The sequence below is a fragment of the Fulmarus glacialis genome, unplaced genomic scaffold, assembly GCF_000690835.1.
Source record: "Fulmarus glacialis isolate BGI_N327 unplaced genomic scaffold, ASM69083v1 scaffold14874, whole genome shotgun sequence".
In the NCBI taxonomy this organism is placed as follows: domain Eukaryota; kingdom Metazoa; phylum Chordata; class Aves; order Procellariiformes; family Procellariidae; genus Fulmarus; species Fulmarus glacialis.
The window spans coordinates 94978-118763 of NW_009206306.1; the positions used below are offsets into that span (position 1 = coordinate 94978).

A 23786-nucleotide genomic window follows, 5' to 3' on the forward strand; every position below is an offset into this window, starting at 1 on the left:
CAAATCCAACATAATGTTTTCCATTAAACCTATGAGCGTGTAATAGCCTCCCAAGCAGACAAATCTTTGTCTACACTTCTGTCCATTAGCATATTCCAACAGGCAAACAAACTAGCTTTTGTGTCAAGGCACTGAGGACCTAATTCTGGCATTGTGTTTCCATTAAGTGATGCTCTTAATCCAATAGCAGTCACCTAGATATTGGTGATATTTGCATGTATTGCAAATCTTAACTTTCTCTTCCAAAATCAGAAGCTATTTATCTCCAACAAGGATAGGTTCTGGATGGGAATTGAACTTCTGGAAGACAGCAGTTCAGTTCTGAATCTAGGCATGTATTTCTGTGTGATCTTGCACAAACCAATAAATCTCACTGCGCCTCAGTACTCCACGTGAATGTCAAGACAGGTAACAATGACTATTTCCTCTGTTGTTTTAGCTAGGAAGGTCATCAGAGAAGGGTCCAACTCTACTCTGGCCTGGGTATGTGTTAAATACTATCAGCAAACATACACTAGGGCTCCAGTTGAATTTGGCTGTTTAAGTGTTACCATGAAATAAGCAAAAATCGATACCATTTACCATAGTTCTTTAATCTGTATTTCCAAGATTTTATCATAATTTTTGTTCCAGTGCCCTGGCTTTTAACATAACTTTGTTTTGAAATATTTATATTTGCCTCCCCGTAGAGACGAACTGCTGAGTTATTCTTTTATAAAGGAACACCAGAATTTATATAGACAAAAGAATCGAGCTTAAGTATATTGAACTTTTGTTCCAGGGTATTCACAGAACAGAAAATGTCTTTATTCATTGTTTGCCTGATGAGTATGGGAATGTGATATAAATGAGTTTGATTTCAGATATGAGATACCAGATACTACCTTCTGTGTGGGGGTGCTTTTACAAAGCTTTTACAAAATAGTGTGCATTACACTAATATTCTAAGCTTTGCAAAAACAATTTAAATAATATATGAACCATAACTATAGGCTTGCTGATGTATTATGGGGCACATGGAAAGAATGGCAACCTCTCAAGCCACACAGTTACAATTTCACTCTACTGTGCAGCTAGAGGAAAATTACCATTCTGATTCAACATGAGTCGAGAGAGCACAGAGCCGGATGAAATAAGCTCAATACTCTGTCACCAAAAGCCAAGTAACCATGAACAGTATTATTTAATGTGTCAGTCTTTGCTTCTCCATTTTCTTTGGGCTACATCTGCAGATTTTTGTAATCTTTAAATGAAAAGTTCTTGTATACATTACGCATTGGCATACAGTATGACTTTTAATTAGTATTTTAGTAAGCTCAGCTGTTGTATTTATAATAAATAGTATATTCCATAGAGCAGCATTTACTATAGTATTTTGAAAAGGTGCAGAAAAGCAAGGAAAATTCAGAAAGAAAGATAAAATAATTTATTTTTCCATTTCACCTCATTCTGCACATGAATTACAAAGGTCTCTATATAAGCAATAAAAACATGCAAAGCTGACTTGGAATTTGTACCAGTTTTAGCCACAGTATTTTCAGAAGACAAGGATTGCTTTGCTCTGTTTGGCTGCAGGTTCACAGCAATGTACTGATTTACAGAGAATAAAGCTATCTTCTTCATCAGAAAGCCTAGAAAAAGATTTTTTTTTTTTCCCCGAAAATGGAACATTTCCAGGTTTTCACTCTCTCATGCAGAGTGGTGTATGTTCCTAAAACTCCTCTGAAGAAGAAAGGCATAGGAGCTTAGATCATCTCTAGAATCTCACTGCAACATATCCTTAAAGTGGGAAGGCTAGCCCAGAGGTCAGTTTACTAACTTGTGAGTCAACAAATATGATTTAATTCCCAACCAATAACTTAGCTGTCAGGTTTCCTAGAAGAATAAATTCAACATATTTAGGCAAGCAATTCAAGGCCCTTATACTGGACTAGTCATCTCAGGGATGACCAGTCAGTGGAATGCCTTGATTTTCTGGCTCCTACTAGTGCAGAGAGCTTTGACACATAACCTTGGACAGCAACAGGAGTAGCAGTGTCTCCCTCATCAAGCACTACCCCAACGTATCAACATCTCTCCTCTTCCAAAGGTTATTTCCTCCACGTAAGAGAAGAACACAGAGATCTGTATTCACGTGATGCTGAACTATGAACTGGGATGACTTTTGGCTTAAAAAGCATGATGAAGGCAGATTTGTCCCCAGACACTAAACAATGAACTCTGGCAGCTTAGGCACAGAAATATGTGTTGTTTCAGGCACCTGCTAGAGATTCAGTAACCTCCAGTAACATAGTGATAATGTCTTACACACTGCACATTAAAAACTGGGAACCTACGGAAGGACAATCTAGCCTTGCCTACTTTTGCTCCTGACTGTACCCTCTGGTTGGATCCTAAACCTGGTTCATTGCTTGCCATGTCTGGCACTATCAGTAGACCCTGTTAGAGCACACAGCACTGCCTGCTATGTTCAGAGCCTGTGGGACTGCAGCCATTGGTGATGGCACAGCCTGTGCATGGCTCACCCTTGGCTCCTGGCTTGCTTTCCTTTGGGGAGCGGCCAGCCCTTGCTGTTCCCTGTCAGACAGACTGGTTTCTCTCCTTCATGAATGGGTTGAACTGTACACGATTCACAGCAATGTTATTTTCTGTTCAGCATGCACTTAGATGCTAGGGAGTCCAGATGTTACATGTAAAAAAAAAGTATGTTGTCTGGGTTTGCCCAGTAGGTTTCCAAACTTCATGCTGTATCCATGAGCAAACAGAGCCAAGTAACATGTCAAAAGCAGAAATTTTTAGCTTTGGAGTCTAGGTGCTAGAGTGAGTGTGGACTGAGCAAAACCGCAATGAGTAATGATGTGTTTTGATTATAAACCTTCTCCACATGTGGTCTTCTGCAAAGATTCTGAATGCATCATGCTTGCTGTCTATTAATGACCACTTTCTTTTCCTACAGGGGAAAAGCAGAATTATACCAAGAAGTGTGATTTGGTGTCATTTGGTGTAACTTAGGTCAAACTCTCAGGGACACATTTATAGACAGTCAAATGCATACTTCGCTATTTTATGTGCTCTCACAATTACATATGGCACTGAACCCCTCCCTGACCTTTGTGGTTTCATCAGCCAGATGAAGGCAAGGTGCTGGAGCAAAGTTTAAGCCTTGCTTATGATGGGAGAAAGCAAATATATTACTAGTTAGCCAAATGCATGTCTGATGATAAGTACTCCATCCTACCCTTTAGGTTAGCTAGAAAAAGGAAATTTAAAGTTTTTCCAGCTAGGGGCATATGTCTGAAAAAAAAAAATAACCCCAACAAAAAAAACTATTCCCCATTTCATCCCTCTCACGCCATTATAGGCTATTGCAGCACAAGGAAAAGAAAGTTAACTGCTCACACTGTTCTAGTTACTAGGTCTTCTTTAACCTGTGAAAGGAGTCAAATGCACAATTCCCCAAAAAAGCAAATTTAAAACATCATAATGGTAAGTTGCAGTCATGTTTCACGTACTACTAAGAACATTTATTTAAATAAGAAACCAAAACACTACATGATGAGTTTTATTGCCAGTGGAATTGACCACAACAAAGACTTACGCACTGGCCCAGAGGAGCAAGGGAGACTAGCATGGAAAAGATGATGATATTTTTCAAATTAAAAGCAGAATTGAAGAATCTAATAAGACTTTGTTGAAATTTGAGAGATTCATGATTAACCATAATGGGACAAGAAAAATAAGAAGAATTATATTGACCACTTCTACCCTGACCTACATGGACTCAATCTCTGAACATATCTTTGTTCAGCTATTTAGGATATGCTGATTAGCTGTTTTTCTCTTGGGAAACTGCTACATTTTCTTCTATTCCTTTTTCAAACATTTTTATCTTATCATCCCTAAATGTTGGACTTTATGATTAGTCATGGTATTTATTCCATCATTACTTTTGTAAAAGACTGAATCTTCTTTACACCACAACATGAATATTTTATATCTCTTTTCCTCTGCAAATTTGTCAATACATAATTTAAGAAATTTTTCTCTGATTTCTATTTAAGGACTGTGGAAAAATAGCAAGTCCAGAAATCCCTACTAATGAAGTAAATTTTCTTCAAAATCAACCCTAGGGATATCCCTATGGATAAATCCTTAAACAAACACACTTGCCTTCTTTAGCTGATGCAAAGCCATGCTTTACAATGATACATCACAGTAGTGGGTGATCACAAAACAGATATCTACAATAAGCTTTTCAGAGTCAACAGTTCGCTGGTTCCCCCAACTTGAACTGGGAGCAGGTAGATGCAATTAAATCACACAGAATTTTATTGTCAGGTTCGTCATGTGATTTTAATTGCTTCCATCTCAAAATCCAAAATAATTTGAAACATGCTAAAGAAAAAGTAAAGAAAGAAAGAAAAAGTGGTGACCAAGAGCAGCACAAATGCATGGTCTGGCTTCAGCTAAAACGATGCTGGTTTGGGTAGATACTACACAAAATAGTAAGAGATTCTTTTTAGCTCCATATGTACATTAGTTGAAGTGTTCTAAAAAACTTCTATTATTATTATTATTATTACCATTATTATTAAAAAAAAATTGGGTTTGATGTTCTTTTAATTACAGTAGTTAGTACCAAAACAACCACGAATAGGGAGCCAGTCTTTCCACCATTGCACAGAGCAGCAGAGAACTCCTGTCCCCAACTGGTTGTAGATAAGCAGTTAAGGTGGGAAAGGAGATAGAAAGCAAACAGAATAAATGTGATAGTGGCAAATAGCACATTTCTTCCACAGTTTGGGGGTGGGTGGGTTACTGAAAACAGGCTCCATTATATTTAAAAAAAAAAAAATCAACCTTGAGAAATGGCAACTGAGAATAGGGATACTGCATGTCCAGTCTTCCCCAGTCATGGCCTCTTTCCTGCTTAGAAATTTTGTCCGGGTGGAATTTGAGGATATTCAGCATTGTCTAGGATTTCTGAACGTCTGGCAGATTGGAACAACTCTGCAAAAGGTCTGACCAAACTTTGCTACCAAACATCCAGAAATCTTGGCTGTTGCCCCAGCGCATGCACAGATCAGTTGCATGGGATGGTGTACTAAGTCCAGCACTTTTGAGAATCATCACACACACTGCACACAGGCTACACAAAGAATGCTTAAATACTTCTACCTGGAAAGTCCTGAGTAAAACTATGATGGCCATAGGTGACAGGGAGACGAGTATGAAGTGAATTTATGAGTTAAAGAGACTGAGAGACAGAATTGGAGCTCACAGACCACCACTCCTGTCTAAAACTTAGAAATTTCTTGAGCAGCAACTGGCACCCCTGCAGTTTTTTCTAAAAGATATATCATATGCAAGGCAGGGAAAATGGGTGTCAGCATATGGGTGCTTGTGTCAGTTGATGAAGGGAAATGTCTTTGAATAATTCTGGGTGGAGACACTGGGTGGAGAAGCAATTTTGACTGAATCTCACCTTAACCACTTCCCAGCAGAGCAGCCACTCCCACTTTGCCGTTGTCTAAAGCTGAAACTCTTTTGAGCCGCTGTTTCCATGTGCCAATACAGAGTTATATAATAAAAAAAAACCAAATAAAATAATGCATGCATTACCCAGGAGAACATGTAAATGGGTAAAAAACCAGCACTGTGGTAAGTGAATAGAATGGGAGGTCAATTACACCAAGGAAGAAGAAATAGGAGTAGAAGATCCAAACAGAAAAAAGATGTGCAATAAGCTGTTCACAGCCACCCAACCTATTTTCCTTTTTTATTTCAGCTGTCTATACCCCAATGTCTGTCTGATACAAAATGTTTCAGTAACTTCTGAACGCACTGCATTTTTCCCAAGAATGCTCACTGGTATGCAGAAAAAAAGATCAAATAAAATCTCCAGTTAAATTGATAACTTTTTCAATTCTTTGCTCCCAAAAACATGCCTCAACGTTTCGTATCAGATTTCTGGGAGTATCACAGTACATGTGATCACACAGATCAGCTCAAGTCCTCCCACAGCATTCACTTTCATCAGACAACTGTCTCCCATGAAAACATGGATCCTTCCTGAGTTTCTTCCTCATATGGCTCAGAACAGGCACCCCTCCAGAAAGTGCAGATCCAAAACCACTGGCAGCTTCATGCAATTAGCTGCCCAGTACATTTTGTAACAGCAAACATCTCATGCCGGCAGCAAAGGATTTCGTGCCATGTCATCATCTTCTGTCATTATATGGGCTTCTCTCATTTCAGATCCTGCCATCTCAAATCTAGTCATACAATGTAATTAAGGCATACTTCTGGAGTGCCTGCTTGACTGAGGCTTGGAAATGGAATACACATTGCTGCTTCAAGTCCAAAGAAAAGGGAAGATAACAAAGGTTTTGCCATGCAAAGCTGATGCAGCAGCCACAGTAAAACAAGTTTTTCCATTAGCAGGTAGTTGAAAGGATTTATAAAAGCTGTGGGAGTGTTTCCCTTCAATGCTTCTTTTAATGCTTCCCTACTCTTTAACACACCACAGAAATGGATCTCCCCTCTATCTCAGAACAGATGGCAGAATCACTGTCAATCTTCGCATTGCCTCTTGTTTCTCATTGCCTGATCCCAGTTTATTTTCTCAGGCATGATGTTTCAGAGAGTATCTGTGCAACCAAGAGCACTAAAAGCAGCTCAGAAGTTGGCAAATTGATGCACATCATTGGACTTAACTGATTCGAACAGATACAGATAGGGTGTTGCAACAGCAGAGTGGTAGAAGGACAACCAGAAAGCACATTAAGAAGGGGTAGGATTTGACATTGACCTGGCTTGCCTTAAAATTTACCATCCAGCTCCCTTACCTGGAGGGAGACGGAAGGGGAAGAGCAGAACAGCAACTACCCAATGGGCAGCAAACTGAACTAAGTATCCCAACATCTACTCAAACTATGAGCTACATGTCAATACATGGAATCTAGCTCCCTGGGATTAGAATACCAGACTAGATTTAGTAGTTTGATATCTTGATTCTGGCAATGGACCATATACGATGGTTCAGATGAAGCAGAAAAACAACCCGTACTGCACTGTTGCCAACTGTGCAATGCTTTATCCAAGGAGAAAAATTATTTCCTGACCCCTAGGCAATCAGTCTGTGGTCTGTAGCATGACATTTGGCTGTTCCTCTCAAGCAGAGCTGTAGCACAAGTATTCTTTAGGCTCATAAAATTAATGACCATCAATATTACCCTCAAAAATTATACATGTGTGCAGCCAAAGCAGGTTGAGTTAACTGCCTGCTGCAATCAAATGCAGAGTTTAATATCACTCTGGACAGGGAAGGGTTTGTTGGAAACTGACGGTTCTTTGACTTGTCATTTTTTACTGCTTGACACTCAGTAACATTACAGTACAGAACCAGAAGTGTTCACACTATGTTTTTGATGTAGTGAGTCTATTGCTATTCAAGTTCAGAAAGATTATGTGTGGGCAGCTAATCACATAGTTATCAACTAAAAATGCTTGTTTTGGGCAACCACCTTAATTTTTTTTACAGCAACAACCCTGCTGCAGACTATTTTATTGGTCTCGGAACCCAAAGCTTAAAATAGGGAGGGAAAGATCAAGAGCATGTGGTTCAGTGGTTAGAGAACAGTAAAGAGTCTCATTTTTTGTTCTCAGCTTCTCCATCGGTTTGCTGCAGAAACTTAAGTAAATTTCTCTATGCCTTGAAGTATCTTTCTGTATAGAAGTTAACATGGACTAGGGAAATCTGGATGAGAGCACTGACACTGACTCCTTATGTGGGCAGTCACAGTGCAGAGCCCTGCTGGGGTCAGTCCATCCTGCTGCTCTATTCACCTACACCCATCACCAGGACTTCAGGGTCCCAGTATTTTTTTCTGCCGCAAAAAGCCAACCTGCTTTCTAAGACTTCCCCAGACAGTCATGAAAGAACTTTTCAGTGCTTCTAAACACAGAAAGGGAACCAGAGCATTAGCTTGCCATCTTAATACACACACGGCAAGGCTCACAAACCCAAGCAAAAGCTGAACCTGAGCCTTAACACTAGGATGGGCCAATTCAAGCTAAGAGCAACACTTAAGCTGTGGGTATAGGTGGATGCGGAGTGGGGTCAGGGCAACATTTAAATAACTGCTAGGTTCTACAATGGAGACCTATCTTCCCCTCTAAACAGCTGCAGTAAGAACTTAGAGCTGGATAAATAAAGTTGTCCAGTATTTAGAAGTCAAATTTCTAAATATGAAGGAGGAGGTCTTCTCAGAAAGAATGGAGTTTGAGACATAAGACAGGCTTCAGTCTTAAGTCACTGAGCCTGTAGTCTCTGAAAGACCAGTAAACAGGATACTAAGACATCAGTTAAGTGCAAAAATTTGCAAAGTTGTGGAAATCCGTGGCCACCCTCTGTCCATCACAAGAAAAGAAAACTTGTACAGATTTGCAAATTCCAGGGAAAAATCTTTCTAGGGGCTTCTGCCCAGCACTCATATTAATATATGCTTGCCGCTCTCATGAGAGTTAGAAAAGCTAGTGAAATTCATGGAAATGTTTAAAAGCTTTATTTCATTTGACTGTATGGGAAATCATACTATTTGTATCTGTATTGGTCTACTGTGATATTTTGAACCTTTACTATAGAATAGTGCAGCTGAATTTCAGAGAGTGAGAGAGACTGAAACAAATTAAATTTTAAACTAGATATATGGCTACTGATCTTGTACTTGTAGGTCAGCATAGTAATGTGCTCCATGTCGTAACTAAAGTATCCTGTACAGTTTCAGAAAGTGAAATTTAGGAACACCCAAAGTCTGAAAGAATTTGATAGGATACTGGGCTTGGATTATGAATTGATCAAATGTTATCAACAGCATCAAAATACCATCTTGCCTGATAATTTACAGATGCTTATTCAGGTGCTATGGCTGAAAAGGATTTCCCTGTCCTCTCATGTGACATTTGCCAAAGAAATCCCCATGACATTTGCTACAAAGAAAGGAATCTCCTTCATTAGTATGCCATTGAGCATTATAAAATCCAGTGATGTTCAGATGAATTAGAAAGATAAAGATATACAATCACAATTTAATATTGCAAAGCACTGATAAATAATCCAGTGATTAATACAACAGAGAAAGAAACAGCTTAAAACAAAGCCTGGTAACATTTTGGCTTGCTCTTCTTTTCCAAGAGCATCTTAAAGGCTCTGACGGACAAGCTACAATACCTTAGCGTAAGGCAGGAGATTACTACCCTGAGCTCTTTACCTCACACATGATGTGCAATTGAAGAACAGCACATCAATCAATTCCTAACAAGCTGGGAACCCACAGCACAATTTCGTAATAATCTGGGATGATTTCCCTAAAAATCACCTCAGCAATTGATGGATGAACAACTGAGATGTCCACGCAGCAGACGTTTGGGGAGCATCTAGGGAAGGTAACCTTGCCTTTGCCTTACTAAGTGGTTCCACCCCTCCATCGGTGCTCCAGGCCAAAATCATGCTCATACACTTGAAAGATGATGAGCTAACTTTTTACGCTGAGGTCACATTGGAAAATTGAGATCTGCAGTCAGATATAGATAAACTTGCTGAGATTTTAGTAAGAAAACCAGGGTGGTAGTGGGAGGAACAGAAAAAAAAAAGAATTCCTGGTAATAGCAACTCCAGTTCCTTTCTACCTCCAATTTCCTACATTTATGGGCTATTTCTCAATTTCTGCACTCTCCTTGATCTTGAATTGCCATTTCACACAAGTTATCTTACGTGCCGCTGGAAAGAAAAGCAACAGGTTTGACTTCGGGTCCTCTCTTCCTTGTTCACTTAATGAGAGTACAGGATCATCACATATCAGATTTATATCCTGTCTTGGATTCCCAAAATGTTTGTTCTTTCCGATAAGATAAATTCCACTGCAGAGGAACTCTTTGAAGAAAATCTCCTGTCTAGCCATTTTTAAAACCTTTTATTTTCCTTTAGCCTGAGTCTAGTTTAATATTTATACTGTGTGATGAAGCAGAGTATCAGCAACAACCCATCATAACATCTGCAGCCTATTTTCCAGGATAGAAAAACCTAAGTATGTTCAGTAGCTACTTCTATTACTAAATCTTAATCAATTGTTTTTATTAAGATTGTCCTTCTGAACAGGTCCACTGTCCTTCTGAACCTCTGGAACATTGAAGTGACAGAAGAAGCAGCATTGTACTACCCAGCTGAAGATGGACCCAGATGATACAAGCTCTGCAGGCTGCTGCAGCTATTAAGTGACAGTATCCTTTCAAACTGCACTGTTGTGCTCCCCCTCACCCTGCCCATGTTACTAGACTAGGAGCACAAACAAAATACTAATTGGAACCCATCAGTTATAAACAACAGAACCAAACGCAATCTCCCCAACCATGTTACATTATAAATAACAGATCACACAGACTCAATTTTAATAGTTTTATAATTAAAACCCTAATTTTTCTTGCATAAGATAATAAGGATAACATGCTGTGCTCCATTACTCTCTATGTCCAATTATTATAATGTAGCTTGTTTCTTCCTCCCCTCCCCAAACAAAAAAAAAAAAAAAAAAGAAACATTAAAAAAATTGCAAGTTCGTATCTCAGTCTCCAGCTAGGGTGGATTCCAGGAAATTTTGAACTAATTCACAATGATAAAGATTGGCTTGTTTATGTCTTCAGCTTATTACATGTTTCTCCTCACTTGTGTTAGCTGAGAGAGGTAAAACAAAGCTCCTCCAGGGCCGCAAGCTGGACTGAACAAAAACCAGGCAATGCTCCCTGCATAGCAAGAGGCTGAAGTGCCAAAGACGGTGGCTGTAATTGCATCATCTTTGTTTGCCAAACCGTTAGGCAGGCTACCTGCCACAAAGTAACTGCAGATCTCACATGTATTTCCGTGAAGTTGTGCTCTTAATGTTTGGCACTTACAAAAGTACTTTGAGCATTAAAGGTTTATTGCAGCTACATGACATGCATGCAACTAGCATATTATCATCCCCTCATTTTAAGGGTGGAAAATTAAAGGTTTCAGCCATGCTCATATACCAGACGGGCAGAACTGGAATTTAGATTTTCATCAAGTAGGTTCAATCCAGGACTTCAATCAATGCTTTGTTCCTTCAGGGAACTTAAGCCTGTCAGTTTAATTAGTATTTAATTTGTGTATTTTTCCAAGCCACTAAAAAAACCCCTCAGACATTACCCTTCCAGCCTTCAAAGTGACTTTAAAAAGGGGATAGGTATCCCTGAAAAATTAACACCTTAAAACCAGATTGGAAAAAAATGCAAAGCAGTGATGGCACTCTAGCTTGTAGGTCATTATATTTTACAATTGCTTCCATTTGACTAATAATAAAAAGTCTGCAGAGTGCACTAAAAATTGGAAATACCCCACTTGAGCTTTTAATTAGGAAACATGAGAAATGTAAAACCAAATCTTAGCAACATCACATGCTTCAACTTTGATTTCACTGTACTGTTATTGCCAGTTACAGTGTTGTCTGGAAGAACCAGAGTTAGAATAGTATAGTGCATAGGTGTCGCATGCATAAAGTAGCAACATGTTGCCATTTTTCTACTGTTTCTGCAACAAAGCAAGGTGAAATAATGGGGGGTGAGTGGGGTGGGGAAGATAAAAACCGTAAGAAAGTGAATGCTCACTGGGACTGGCCAATATCGTACACACAGAGAGTTTCTGACTGGTGCCTTAAAATCACAATAAAAGTAAGATAATTTAAAAAAAAAATCTTTCTAAAGGTTTGATAAAAAACTGTTCTTTAACACTTTCATTGAAATTATCTGCCTTCTATAAAAAATGCCAAGTTTTCTTGGGAAAGTCAAATCCAAGAACTACTTCTGAGTTTTGGTTTTGCACTTAAAAAATTACATACTCCAAAAATTGTTTTTCTGCCCAGTTCCTGTTGAAAAATCCCAGTTCCTGGCCTGGTCTTACATAAACAAATAAGATAAATATCAGATGCCCTCTACTGGCCCTCTGTTTGAGTTTCAGAAGTTATGAATTTCCCAAATTCCTTCTAGCCCTTGCTTTTCTTACAGTAAAGCTGCAGTTTCCTGCCTCTGTCAGACAAGTCCCACCACTTCAAAGATTAAAAGTGCGGTTAGTTTGGTGATATAGCTGTCAGCATGCAATCAGAGTGTGACGTGGACAGAAGGAAGCTGAAAGGGCTGAGAGAGAAAACTGGCAGCTCCAGGAAAAAGATTTGGGTTAAGGGAGGAGAAAGGAAGGTAGCTAGAACAAGGAAAAGATCATACCAGGATTGAAGCATGAAAGAAATATGGATGCCAGTAAGCACAATTCAGTGCCCTAAACATGACGGGAGGGGAAGAACCTGGGATCCACACCCTACTACACATCCTTTTAAACCTTTGGGTTAACAAGTTTCCTTGAACAAATCAACCTTTCCTCTAAAAATGCTCTTTTTGCTTTCAGATTAACAACATATATGGCAGGTGGTACAGATACAAAAATGTCACAACTCTCTTTACAGATTCCTAGCTTGACTACTAGGAAGAACATGCTGTAGCAGGGTTATATTTGTGTTACACATGAAGCTTCACAAACAGGCAGATTTGGGATGCAGGGAGATGAATATGCAGTAGGAGAATACATACTCTCTGATTAGAGATAGCTCTTGAAGCAGTTTTCCACTGATACTAAGCTCAGTGCCTGGCGTGCTCAACTAGATTATACTCAGCAGATACTCAGGTTTTGCAACACTCTCCTCCACTCAGAAACAGACCTGTAATGCTCCTGCCTCCTTAGGAGGGTAAACACTGGTGTATTCTTCTTGAGTAAAGGTCCTGTATTGCAGAGGCAACTTCACTATCTTTGCAGCCTAGTAGGCAGCTTGAGGAAAGGGCAAAACCAAATGGAGAAGCCCTCCATCATCTCTGTTTCTTACCTTCCCTTCAAATCTTGCGATGGCTCCCAGCTGCACTCGGATATTCCGAGGAGGAAGAGTAAATGCTGGTGCTTCAGCAGGGACAGGAGGGCTAAGTGTCAGGGAGGTTTTGGAGACTCGAGTAGATGTCACCATTTTCACATCCCCCATGATGTGGACTGTAAAAGAGAAACAAGTGGTAATACAGAAGTTATGATGATTAATTACTTACATTACAGTAACAGCTAAGAATCAGACCAGGAGCAGATTGGAGCGTATATGTATGCTATATTCGTACACATAGTAAGAGTCTTCAGCTTAAGGTGACAAGTACTATTTTCTGGGTGGGGAACTGAGACCCAGGAAGATGGCCTGTGTGCCTACAGTTGCGGTCAGGGTCACAGCCTTGAGCTGAACTCAGTTTGAACTCTCAAGTCCCCGGCCAGAGCCTTAACCAAAAAGTCATCCTTTACAACTGCATTAAAAGGTAATAACTTATTTCAAGAGGATATTTTCGCAATGTGACTTTGATTTTCCTGGCCTGGACTACACCAAAATCAATAAGTCTCAAAAGTAGAGCCAGCGTTAAACAAGTACTTATGAAATAAAGAGACCTCTGTTTGCACTGGATTTAAGTTGCAAGCGGGAATGTGGAAAATCTGATTTTTCATACCATGCTTTCAAGATCTTAAGAAATATCTGGATATCTCCCTCCAAAGTACTGCTAGTACATAACAAATACTTTTGCAGAAATTCCAAGTCTCTACTTTACTGCAAATCCTCTATAGTACGTAGACTAGTAAAATAGCATGAAGACCAAATTTCCTAATGCTACAAAAATGGCATTTTAGAGACCTCATTACAGATAGCTGCTTCAGAGGTGATTCTTCTGCTACATATTTCATACTTCCCAACAGAAAGCAAAAATTATTTATTTTTGAAAAGTAAAATTTCAGGTTTTCCAGAAAAAAAAGTAGTAGCTGACCCTAGTACCAATTCCTTGAATCATCTATGTAAATTAGAAGCCCCACTGTGAAATGGCTACTTAATAGACAAGTTTAACACAGGAAAAAAACTGAGAAATGGCTTAACCCACCAATAGGTCATGTTGAACCAATGAAGAACACTGGGCTTCCAGTCATAATCCTCTGCCATACACACTAATCCATGATATGTATTTATTAATCTGATTCTGATGAAAGTTACGATAAACAATACTTGAGTAAACAGTGAACTTCAATTTGAACAAGAGAAAAATCAATTAATCTAGGGCTACATTATTCTTGACTGTGTGAAGGATACTTTTTCTATAACAGGCTGCAGTTATTTGGGGAACAGGGGAACACAAAACTCATTCATTTCCAAATAGGACTTACACTTGAATGTTACATGCATGCATCTGAAAACCCCGTCTGAAAACATAGTTTTCCATATAGCATACCTGACATGCTCCATAAACATACAGAAACACCTGCTCTCATTGATCAAAAACAGCTTAAGAGGGCAGCTCCTTTCATGGAAATTAGTAGTCTAAAAGTTAAATGTTTAATCTGAACTAGAAGTTTTGGCTCCCAACAGAGAGAAAGAGGTGCCTTCAGAGGGTGTTTTGTTCCAAGGTGTGGGAGCCACAGAGCTTTCTGCTTCACAGTATGCACTTGTCAGAAACTATGATTTAGAAGACAAATCTTTCCAAGATATCCGTTACATCATGTATGCACACAGGTTTAAAAAAAATACTTGAAATCTCCTTCCTCATTCATAAGAATCCAGATGACATGGACTTTGGATTTCTTCTGGAATGGTGTTCTGTTAGCATTTCTGTATATTGACATGCAAAAAACCAAGAAAATCCTCTAGCGTTTCTAACAATTGAATTGCTGAAACCAACACATAAATGGAATAAAGATGGTTTCCTTAACTGTGATGCAAAGCTTTAAACTAAGAAATTCTGCCTTCATTTACACGAGAGTTAATCTTGCAGTGAAACTCTGTATTGGCACCCAGTCACTTGAGAGCACAGTGTAAGTCTCCCTTTCCAGTATAAGCAACTCTTCAAAACACAAACAGAAAAAACCACCAAAATTATCATTGTACCTTAACTTAGCAAAGAACCATATGAAATCATAATATAATTTAAATAAGGAAGAAACTGATTGTATTCCAGAGACAAGAGGTGAAATCAAAAACTTGCTTCTTTTCTAATAAATGTATTTAGCACCCTAAGAGACAAAGAATGACAGTCTATCACAGCTATAGTCACTGCAATGAACAACCATTTGCCTGAAAAAGTGAGAGAATTCTTCTTTCAATTGTTCTTTCATTAAGGACAAGACTCCAAACTCAGTTCTCCGCTCAGCTAAAACCACAATTTATCCCAGCAGACTTTCAATTACATCATTACAGCTGTAAACTGATGCATACTGAGTCCATATTTACCAGCACATTTTTAGAATTTATTTTTCTTTACAGATTAAGAACAAACATTTTTCAAATCTCAAATTGCCATAAATATCAACTGTGATCTTTTGTCACTTTTAGTATATGACATTGATAATTTTGTATCTGCTTACCTCTTCCGAATTGGCCTGAAACCCATTTTAAGGTTTATTTCTAATTTTCTTTTTTTCTGTCCTCTTTCTCAAAGTGCTTCCTTGAACTTCTCTTTTCCACAGATGATCTTCACTTTTCGACATGCTCAACTAACTACTGAATCTTCAGTTTTTCTTCCCACATGTGCTTCTCCACTGCTAAGCTACAGGTTTCCATAGCCTATAAATGCCAAAATCTGCCAAAATCTTTCACAGCTAGTCTCTCTAGCTGTGAAACTCTTACCTAACAAATCAGTCTGCCAATACAAGCCTGCAATAAAATTTTCAGACCACCAGCAGTGACAATAATGTGCCAGGTATAATACAAATGCTATGAAAATCTTCTCCAGTCTGAAGACATTGTAATGCATTTGATTCCATAAGAAGTCAGTAACAAAACCTATCTGTCCACACACATCTGTATCAACTTAGCAGACAGTTTACAAAACCAAAACAACATCAAAAAAAGCATATACCCCCTAAATTTTGTTTTAAAAATAATATTGTAGGAGTAGTAAAATTGAAAACAAAACAAAAAAAAACAACAACCAACATCCAGAATCTAATTCAAAGTCGATATTCACCCATGCAAATAGAACTCCATTTTGGTCAATGCCACTATAATGGCTGAAGCAAGCAAGGGAGAAAACTATATGCACTGCAGATGGTCACACGACTATTCTGTAGGGACCGAATGCTCAAGTATCTGTCCTTAGGTACAATGCACTGCTTATGCAGGGCAACTTCAAGGAACTTGTTAGGCATGACACCTGCTTACATACAGAAACATCCTCACTGGGTATGCTACAAGACCAAATTCACCAAGTACATGAAACACAGCCACTGGCACACTGGCCTGGAAAATACACTGTATTGAACATATGCTCATCCTCCAAGCATCACTGGGCTCAGGTATGTCTGGACTGCATTGGATGAGAAGTCCTGTGGCTAGGAAATACCCTCTGATGAAAAGACTGAGCTAAAGCCCAACACCAGCTTTCCACTGATTTCTCTGGCTATTCAAGCCCCACACAAAATGAAATGGAAAAAAAAAAAAAAAAAAAGAAAAAAGAAAAGAAAAGAAAAGAAAAGAAAAGAAAAGAAAAGAAAAGAAAAGAAAAGAAAAGAAAAGAAAAGAAAGAAACAGGAGGGGGGAAATTAGAAAGAAAGAAAAAAATCCTGAACAACTAAGCCACTCTTTCTGGTCAGGCTACATTTCTATTGCATGTTGGTAACATGCCAAAAACTGTCAACAAATTGATGCCTAATATAGTAAGACTGTAAAGCATAAAATAAAGTAATAGCTAGTCTTTTCCATAAGCACATCTTGCACAGATTTATGTTTTTCTAAATAAAGTGTCTAAATGGGATTGAATTTACAAATGAATATTAGCTCAAATCAGCACAAGCAATTTTCTAGCAACATAAGCCTCTAATCATCTACATTTAGCAGTCTGACTTTAATTAGCTATGTATGCTGAAGATGCTTCTAGTAAATAATTAGGAAGGGTTTCTTTCAGCTTAGAGGTTGTTTAACAATTATGTTCCCAAACAAATAAATAATTCCATGTTGTGCAGTTTGGTGTCACTATGGAACTACCATGTCCAAATATTTTAAAGAAATAATGTTCCAGAGAACAAATCTTGTTCAAGCTTAAAATTTGATAGACAGGAAGAAAGCAGACACTTAAAAGCTATGGAATGTATCTGATTTTTTTTTTTTTTATTTTATTTAAGCAACTTTCTAGAATAAGCCTATCCCCAAAATCTTTTTCTTCAGTATTTCAAGCTTGCTGCTGAATAAGATTTCAAGGATGCTACGTGAACTCATAAAATTTCATTTCACATGCTGTGCGCACCTAGACTATGGTCTTTAAACAAAACCAACTGTAACTGAAGTTGCAATACAAACATTGTGGTATTAAACATAAAAGGAAACCACCATGCAAATGTTGGCTGGTAGGGTAGCGATGTGGCTAGACAGCATTTCTAATCTGGATTTTTTTTATTCTTAATCCTTTCTAAAAAGCAACAAATCCTTACAAATTCTCACAGTGTGCCCTCTAATCTTTCTAATACCAAAGCAGACTAATGTGCTTCAAGCATTTTCTACTGGGAACAAATTTCTGTCACTTAATACTCTGCTCACAAAAATAAATCCAAAAAAGCAAACACTAAGAAATCCACCTCATAGTTGTCTTTCCTTCACTTATTTTATGTAAGTAAATACTCACCATCAGCTTCCTGCATAACCATTTAATTATACTAATTTCCTTTTACCAAGTCCTTCCTCTGAGGCAGAAGAAAAATGAGTTGCAGAGAGGGCATGTGTGTGTGCATGAGAAAGCAAGCTCGCGCAAGTGAGAGGAAACCAGAGCTGCCAGCTGAAAAACCTTTATTTGACTTACTGATATTGCAACTCTGCATCTAAGCGGCACATTTTCACTTGGTCCAGCTACTCTATTATTTTAGCCAGACTGCATTCAATAACCTCGGAATCATCTCTGAAATTTGGATAGAACCTTTTGAGCTCTTTAAAAATAGGAGCAGAAGAACAGACAGCCCAGGGGTTAGAGCATTTGTCTCCTGTTTGGGAGTCCTGGTTTAATTCCTTGCTCCATAATGGGCTGCCTGCATGATCTCAGGCAAGTCACTAAGCCTCTCTTTTGCCATGGCTCCCCATTTGTAAAGTGGGGATTATTGTACTTCCTTACCATCAAGAAGTGCTGTGAGGATAACTGCGTTAGAGGATGGGAGTCAGGCTACAGTAATAGGACCACATAAATAGCGTAACTAGAAAAAGGCACAAAATTACCATACATACAGGAAGCTAGATCTCATTTACCTTTTTTTTTTTTTTTAATAAATCAATTGGGGGGTGTTTTCAAAAAGACACATTTTAAAACATTAGGTAAAACTTATTCCCTTACACAGATCACTGAATTCAACAGAGTTTTTTACTAGGGACTAAATGTTATCCATTATGTTTCAAAACCTTCAGTATTTAAAAGAGTTTCTTTCATTTCTAAACCTGCTTGACAGCTTCCCCTTTTCACACACCTTATTTCCTTTCCTACAGCATCTTTCTTTACCACAAGGACTAACATGTGGTTACCCTACTTCTACACAAAACTATAACTGAACACATTCTCCATCAACTACAGAAATGAATTTTTGCAGCCACATGATTTGTGACTATCTTTTCAGTCTTGCCCTACAGGACCACACAAGGAAGTATCCTGCCCTCTGTCAGCTACCGGTATCCAAGAAACAGTGTGTAGGGAGAACAATAAACCACAGAGGATCAGCAAAGGTGATGAAATCACGTGTAGATTTAGCAGATGGGAAGAGGTTGGAAGCCGGAACAGGAAGCGAGGGACTTGTAATCCCACCAATTGCAGCCACGCTATTCCAGGCAGCTGCTCCTTCAGACCCAGTAATTATAACAGGTATTGGCCTCTGGTAAAGGAATAGCAAGAAGATTATGCTGTTGCAGGTAGGACTAATTTCAACTGGCCATGCTATTAATACAAGAGAAATAGATCTTTTATTTTTCTAAGGGAAAAATAGGACACTATCCACAAATCATGCTTTTGTGATGTTCAGATCTTGTTGTGCCTGCTATTTGTAGGTCTTGCTAAGTGTTGTAGTCAAGCAGAGCCTCAGAATGTGTCCTGACACTATGGGAGCAAGTGAGATTTTGTATCAGTCGTGACTTGACTGGGGTTTCTTCCTCTGTTGTCTTGTCCATAAATGATCATCATCATCTCACTTGTTCTCTACATACCTAGTTTCACCCTCGTCATAAAAATTTTCAAGACATTTTCAACCCAGACCCCTAAATATCATATCCTTTTCCAGTAAAATTTGATAGCAACTATTAGACATGGCAGTAGGAACAGGATCAGATGCCAAATCTTCACACACAACTCCATGATCCAAAAATTTTGCAAGCTTAAATTTTGGCAACACCATGCATGTAAAATCCCTGGGTATGTCCCCACAATATGCATTTGCATAATTGTCCCACACACATGGGAATTACAGATCAACTTGAAATTTTTGCTAAAGCTTAGGCTCACTACAGTGACAGCAAAAAATTCCAAACTAAATTACAATTTCATTTGGGACCATCATGTCAAAGATTTTCCCAGAAGTAAACAAGTTCTTCAAATCCCATCATTTCAATGCCTTGGATTTCACACTCAGCAAGTCAGCCATGAGGCTTTGCATTAGCTTGTACACAGAAAAAGAAAGGAACAGGTTCAAACTGTTCCAGGTGCTTATTTTAACAAAATACTATTGCAGCCCCTATGTTTCATTCTGATACAATAACACTCTCCAGGCAGCTTTAAAGACTGAAATGCTGTCAATCTCCAAAGGAGATGTACGCATGTGAGACTGTGATATAGAGTTTGAAGTATGAAGTATATACTATATATACTATGAAGTATAGTAGGAGCTTTCTGAAATGATGCTAGGTCATGTTCTCATGTAGCACTATCTATGTGCAATATCTTCTAGGAGTTCGGGCTACACTGTTTGAGGTAAGAGGAGAACAAAAGTGTTTTGTGGCAGATTTCCTGTCTACTGTACAGTTTTCCTGACTACATACAGTCTACTGTATGTCTTGGATATCCTTGCAAGAAAAATGACAACTCTTCCTACGTGCTCCTTCAGGGCTTCTGCGATGATCAGTTCATTAGCTTTTGTTGAAAATGCAAATCACAACAGCGGCTACTGTAGAAGTGTCCATAAGTAGAAGTGGCTAACCTGGTGTGACTGAGAACAAACTTCATAATTAATATTCAGCTAACAAGTCTCTAAAAGAGACAAAAAGATATTGTCATACGGCTTGTGTGACACAGAACTGAATTATTTTTAGCAGATCAGAGAGAGAGGTAAGAAGAGAATCTATTTGTCAATAAATTTGGTGCTTTTATTATATTTGCATAACTAATGCAGCACGGGCTTTAACCTGAAATGGTTACCATGTACAGTCACATATCTGGGTGAGGAATTTCATCCTGATCTTATATAAAAGAATAACTCAAGATGATGCTAAGTGACTTACATTTATTTAAAGATAGGCTTATCAGAGCACAAGAAGGATGGCAGTCACAAACTTTATTTATATATATCATATAAGGGAAAAAAAAAAAATCCCATGTGTTCTTATCAAGGAAAAAGAAAATTATGCTCTCCCTAGCCCTCTGTGCTGCCTAGCAAAGAAATCACTAGCAAGGATGTGACTTCCGTGCAGATACAGACAGTTGTAAACATCCTCTAATTTTCCTCAGTTGAACAGTGCTGCTTAGGGTACTAACGATACCAGGCCCGCTGGATTTGTACAGGTGTCTAACTTCACCTACTGTCAGTAGTCATATTGCTGCAACAGAACACATTTAACATGAGCCCTGATATATGCCCTTGCGCAATTGCGCCTTAATAGTTTATTGATATATTAAAGTAGCTGCAAAGGGTATTTCAGGTACAAAGGAGGATGTGGAAAAACACATAAAAGAGAGAAATGGATGTGTAACTTTGATAACATATACTCATCTTGATTATAAACAGACATGTTACATTATTCAATTATTCCATAACCACTGAGCATTTAACTTTAAGAAAAAACATGTCCATTACAAAGCAGCTGAACATGTGTCTTAAAAGAATACAATGACATTTTAAGACTCAAAACCTTGTATGTTTAATTTGAAACATCAGATTAAGAAGCAGTAAATCAGGAGAGACCACAAGAAACACAGCTTCTCTGCAGCTGTTATCTTAGAAGAAATATGAGTAACTAAATGTGACATGCATTGGGCAGGTTCAGTACAGCATCCATACCTAAGAATTATTTTATAGCAGCAAATTGAAGCCAGAGGGAAACCCAGATGGCAAATGGGATGCAAGTTGGGCTTGTTCTAGCCCATTCCAAAGCGGCTTTCTATAGAAGCACATTGGGGACAGTAATTCAATCTGACTTCAAAACCTACTACAATTCTAGTTTATAAGCAACATTTAAAAAAAAAAAACAACGGGGGGAGGGTAGGGAGGCAAGACTTACAGAAAGGTTTTCAGTGTACTAAGCAGCAGGTCACTGGCAATAAAATTCTACTGGTTTTCCTTTAAAGGATCATTTCTAGTACTCAATATATACCAGAATCCAAACATCTTAGTCTGAGGAAGGTTTGGACTAAAAATCTCAATCTGAATTTCATCATTGACAGCTGGCCTCATAAAGGAACAAACTTCCAATAATACCTTTTATAGTCCTTAAAGAAGGATTTTCAGGATATGCAGAGCATGCACTTATATCTGAGGAAAGAGAGATTGCACCAGTCCTCATCCTACCACTAAACCTTTGTACTTAATTTACACCTTGTATCTTATGCTTTACAAGCACAGGAAATAACTGGTAGAATTTGGTGTTTATGATAGAAACATGCATGTGTCAAAGATCATCCAAAATTCAGGGAGACCTCTGGGTGTGGGTATGACCTCGATCACTGAACAGCAGGACCTAGACTACTAACCTATTTTTGCAGGAAGGAAAATTATTTTCCCAGTGCTGTGCTGCCTTTCTGCTGCCTACTGATGCAAGTAGCAGAAAAACCTGTAGGAAGACCTTTGTTTGAGGTCATCTTCACACAGCAGATAAGAGTTTCCAACCCGTTTCCTCTCTCCAACTCACATCCATGTGGCATCAGCTGACCATGCCAGCTGACCATGGATTTAAGTAAAATCAAGTGAAACATTTGGAATAGAGATTCTTGAAACCTTCCTGAAATGTAATTTGCAATTCTAGAATAACTTTCAGTGCCAGTGGCAACCATGTGGTTGCCAGTATAAGCTGATAATCGCATGAAGTTTCAAGTGCACAAGCACAAATTTGCAGCTACAGCTCTGGCTTCAGACCTTAATACTCAACATACACAAGCCCAATAATACTGCTTTGCTAACAGTAGTACTTAGCACTTAAACAATACCTTCCATCCAAGCCCCTTAAAAGTCATTGATATGTATTAACTCTCCCATTGAGGGAGAAGAATGATTCAGTCCTTCGATGATTTAGTATAAGACTATAGAGCTGGGAGACAATAAAAAAAAAGTAAAATCAAGATGTCAAAGATCCAAGGACTGAATAAAAAAAGAATCTTTTAAAAAGAAAGAAAAATCTTATTTCCTATTTATTTTGTAAGGTAATTCCTTTTATCTGAGTGTAGGTTTCAGCAAGGCTTCTAGCAGAGCTAGCAAGTTAAATTCTGGAGCAAGTTAGCATGGGGCAAGTTTTGAAAGGTCTGCCTACCATTTGATTTAACTAAACAATTTTATAGAAAAAGTAATATTTTTTGCGATGTCTTAGTGGTGGTAGAACGTTATGCTAAATCAGCAGTTTACAGTGAAGTGGTCTGTTGGTGGTTTTTTGTTTGTTCGTTTGTTTGGGTTTTTGTTTGGGGTTTGTTTGTTTGTTTGTGGGTTTTTTGGTGGGTTTTTTGTGTTTTTTTTCAGATTCCACATTTCAAAGAGTAACCACAACATTAACTTTCCTTGATGCTGATGCTGCAGGTGGCCAATTGCTATTGCCCATTTCCAAGCCAGTAGGCCATAAAATTGCATGAAAGGTGAGTCATGGAAGATTTGTAGTTCATAAAACACAGAATTTTTAGGCTCTACGTTTTGCTTTGTGCTTTAGTTTCAAATATAGCCAGAACTCAAAAAATAAAGAGAGACCCAAGTCTGCCAAGTTCTATGCCATTTGGGAAAATGAACACATGCACTCTACTGGCTGAGGTGTGTGAGCCCTGGGGTAACATTGGAAAGAAGCCTGTTGACTTCAGCCAGAGATAGTGATGTTTATCCATGGCCCTGTCTAAGTTTCAAATTATACTGCAAATACTTAATACTAAAGGAATTAGGTTCTTCATTTGAAAGAGCCACTGGTTCTTCATGCTGAGATACTCTGCACAAGGCCAAATTCTGTGCTGCCTTCCATTCTATGAAGTCCCATTAACTGTCAGCAGAAAACCTAGCCCATAAGTTCTCCTGCAAGTTTATTTTTTCTGGAAACAGCAGTTTTGTTCATGTATGCAAGCCAGCATACTCCAACAATCATTGGTTACACATCAATCCTTACAATGTATTTGGCACTGTAAAGCAAACAGAAACACCACCTTGCTGAAAAAGTTATAACCTAGATGTGAGATGGGGCTATACAATGACAATACTTTTTCTTAATTTTAATTTTAATTAATACTTTTAAAAAATTTTA

General features: G+C 38.4%; 1 protein-coding gene across 1 annotated transcript in view; it reads right to left on the minus strand.

Annotated features, from left to right (window-relative positions):
* LOC104075263 (myosin light chain kinase, smooth muscle) overlaps positions 1 to 13094 on the minus strand; it is a 95555-nt gene extending 82461 nt beyond the window's left edge. Inside the window, exon 1 of the mRNA XM_009575705.1 lies at positions 12945 to 13094. Coding sequence (XP_009574000.1) covers positions 12945 to 13094 — 150 coding nt within the window. The remainder of the gene's footprint in view (positions 1 to 12944) is intronic.
* Between the last annotated feature and the right edge of the window lie 10692 nt (positions 13095 to 23786).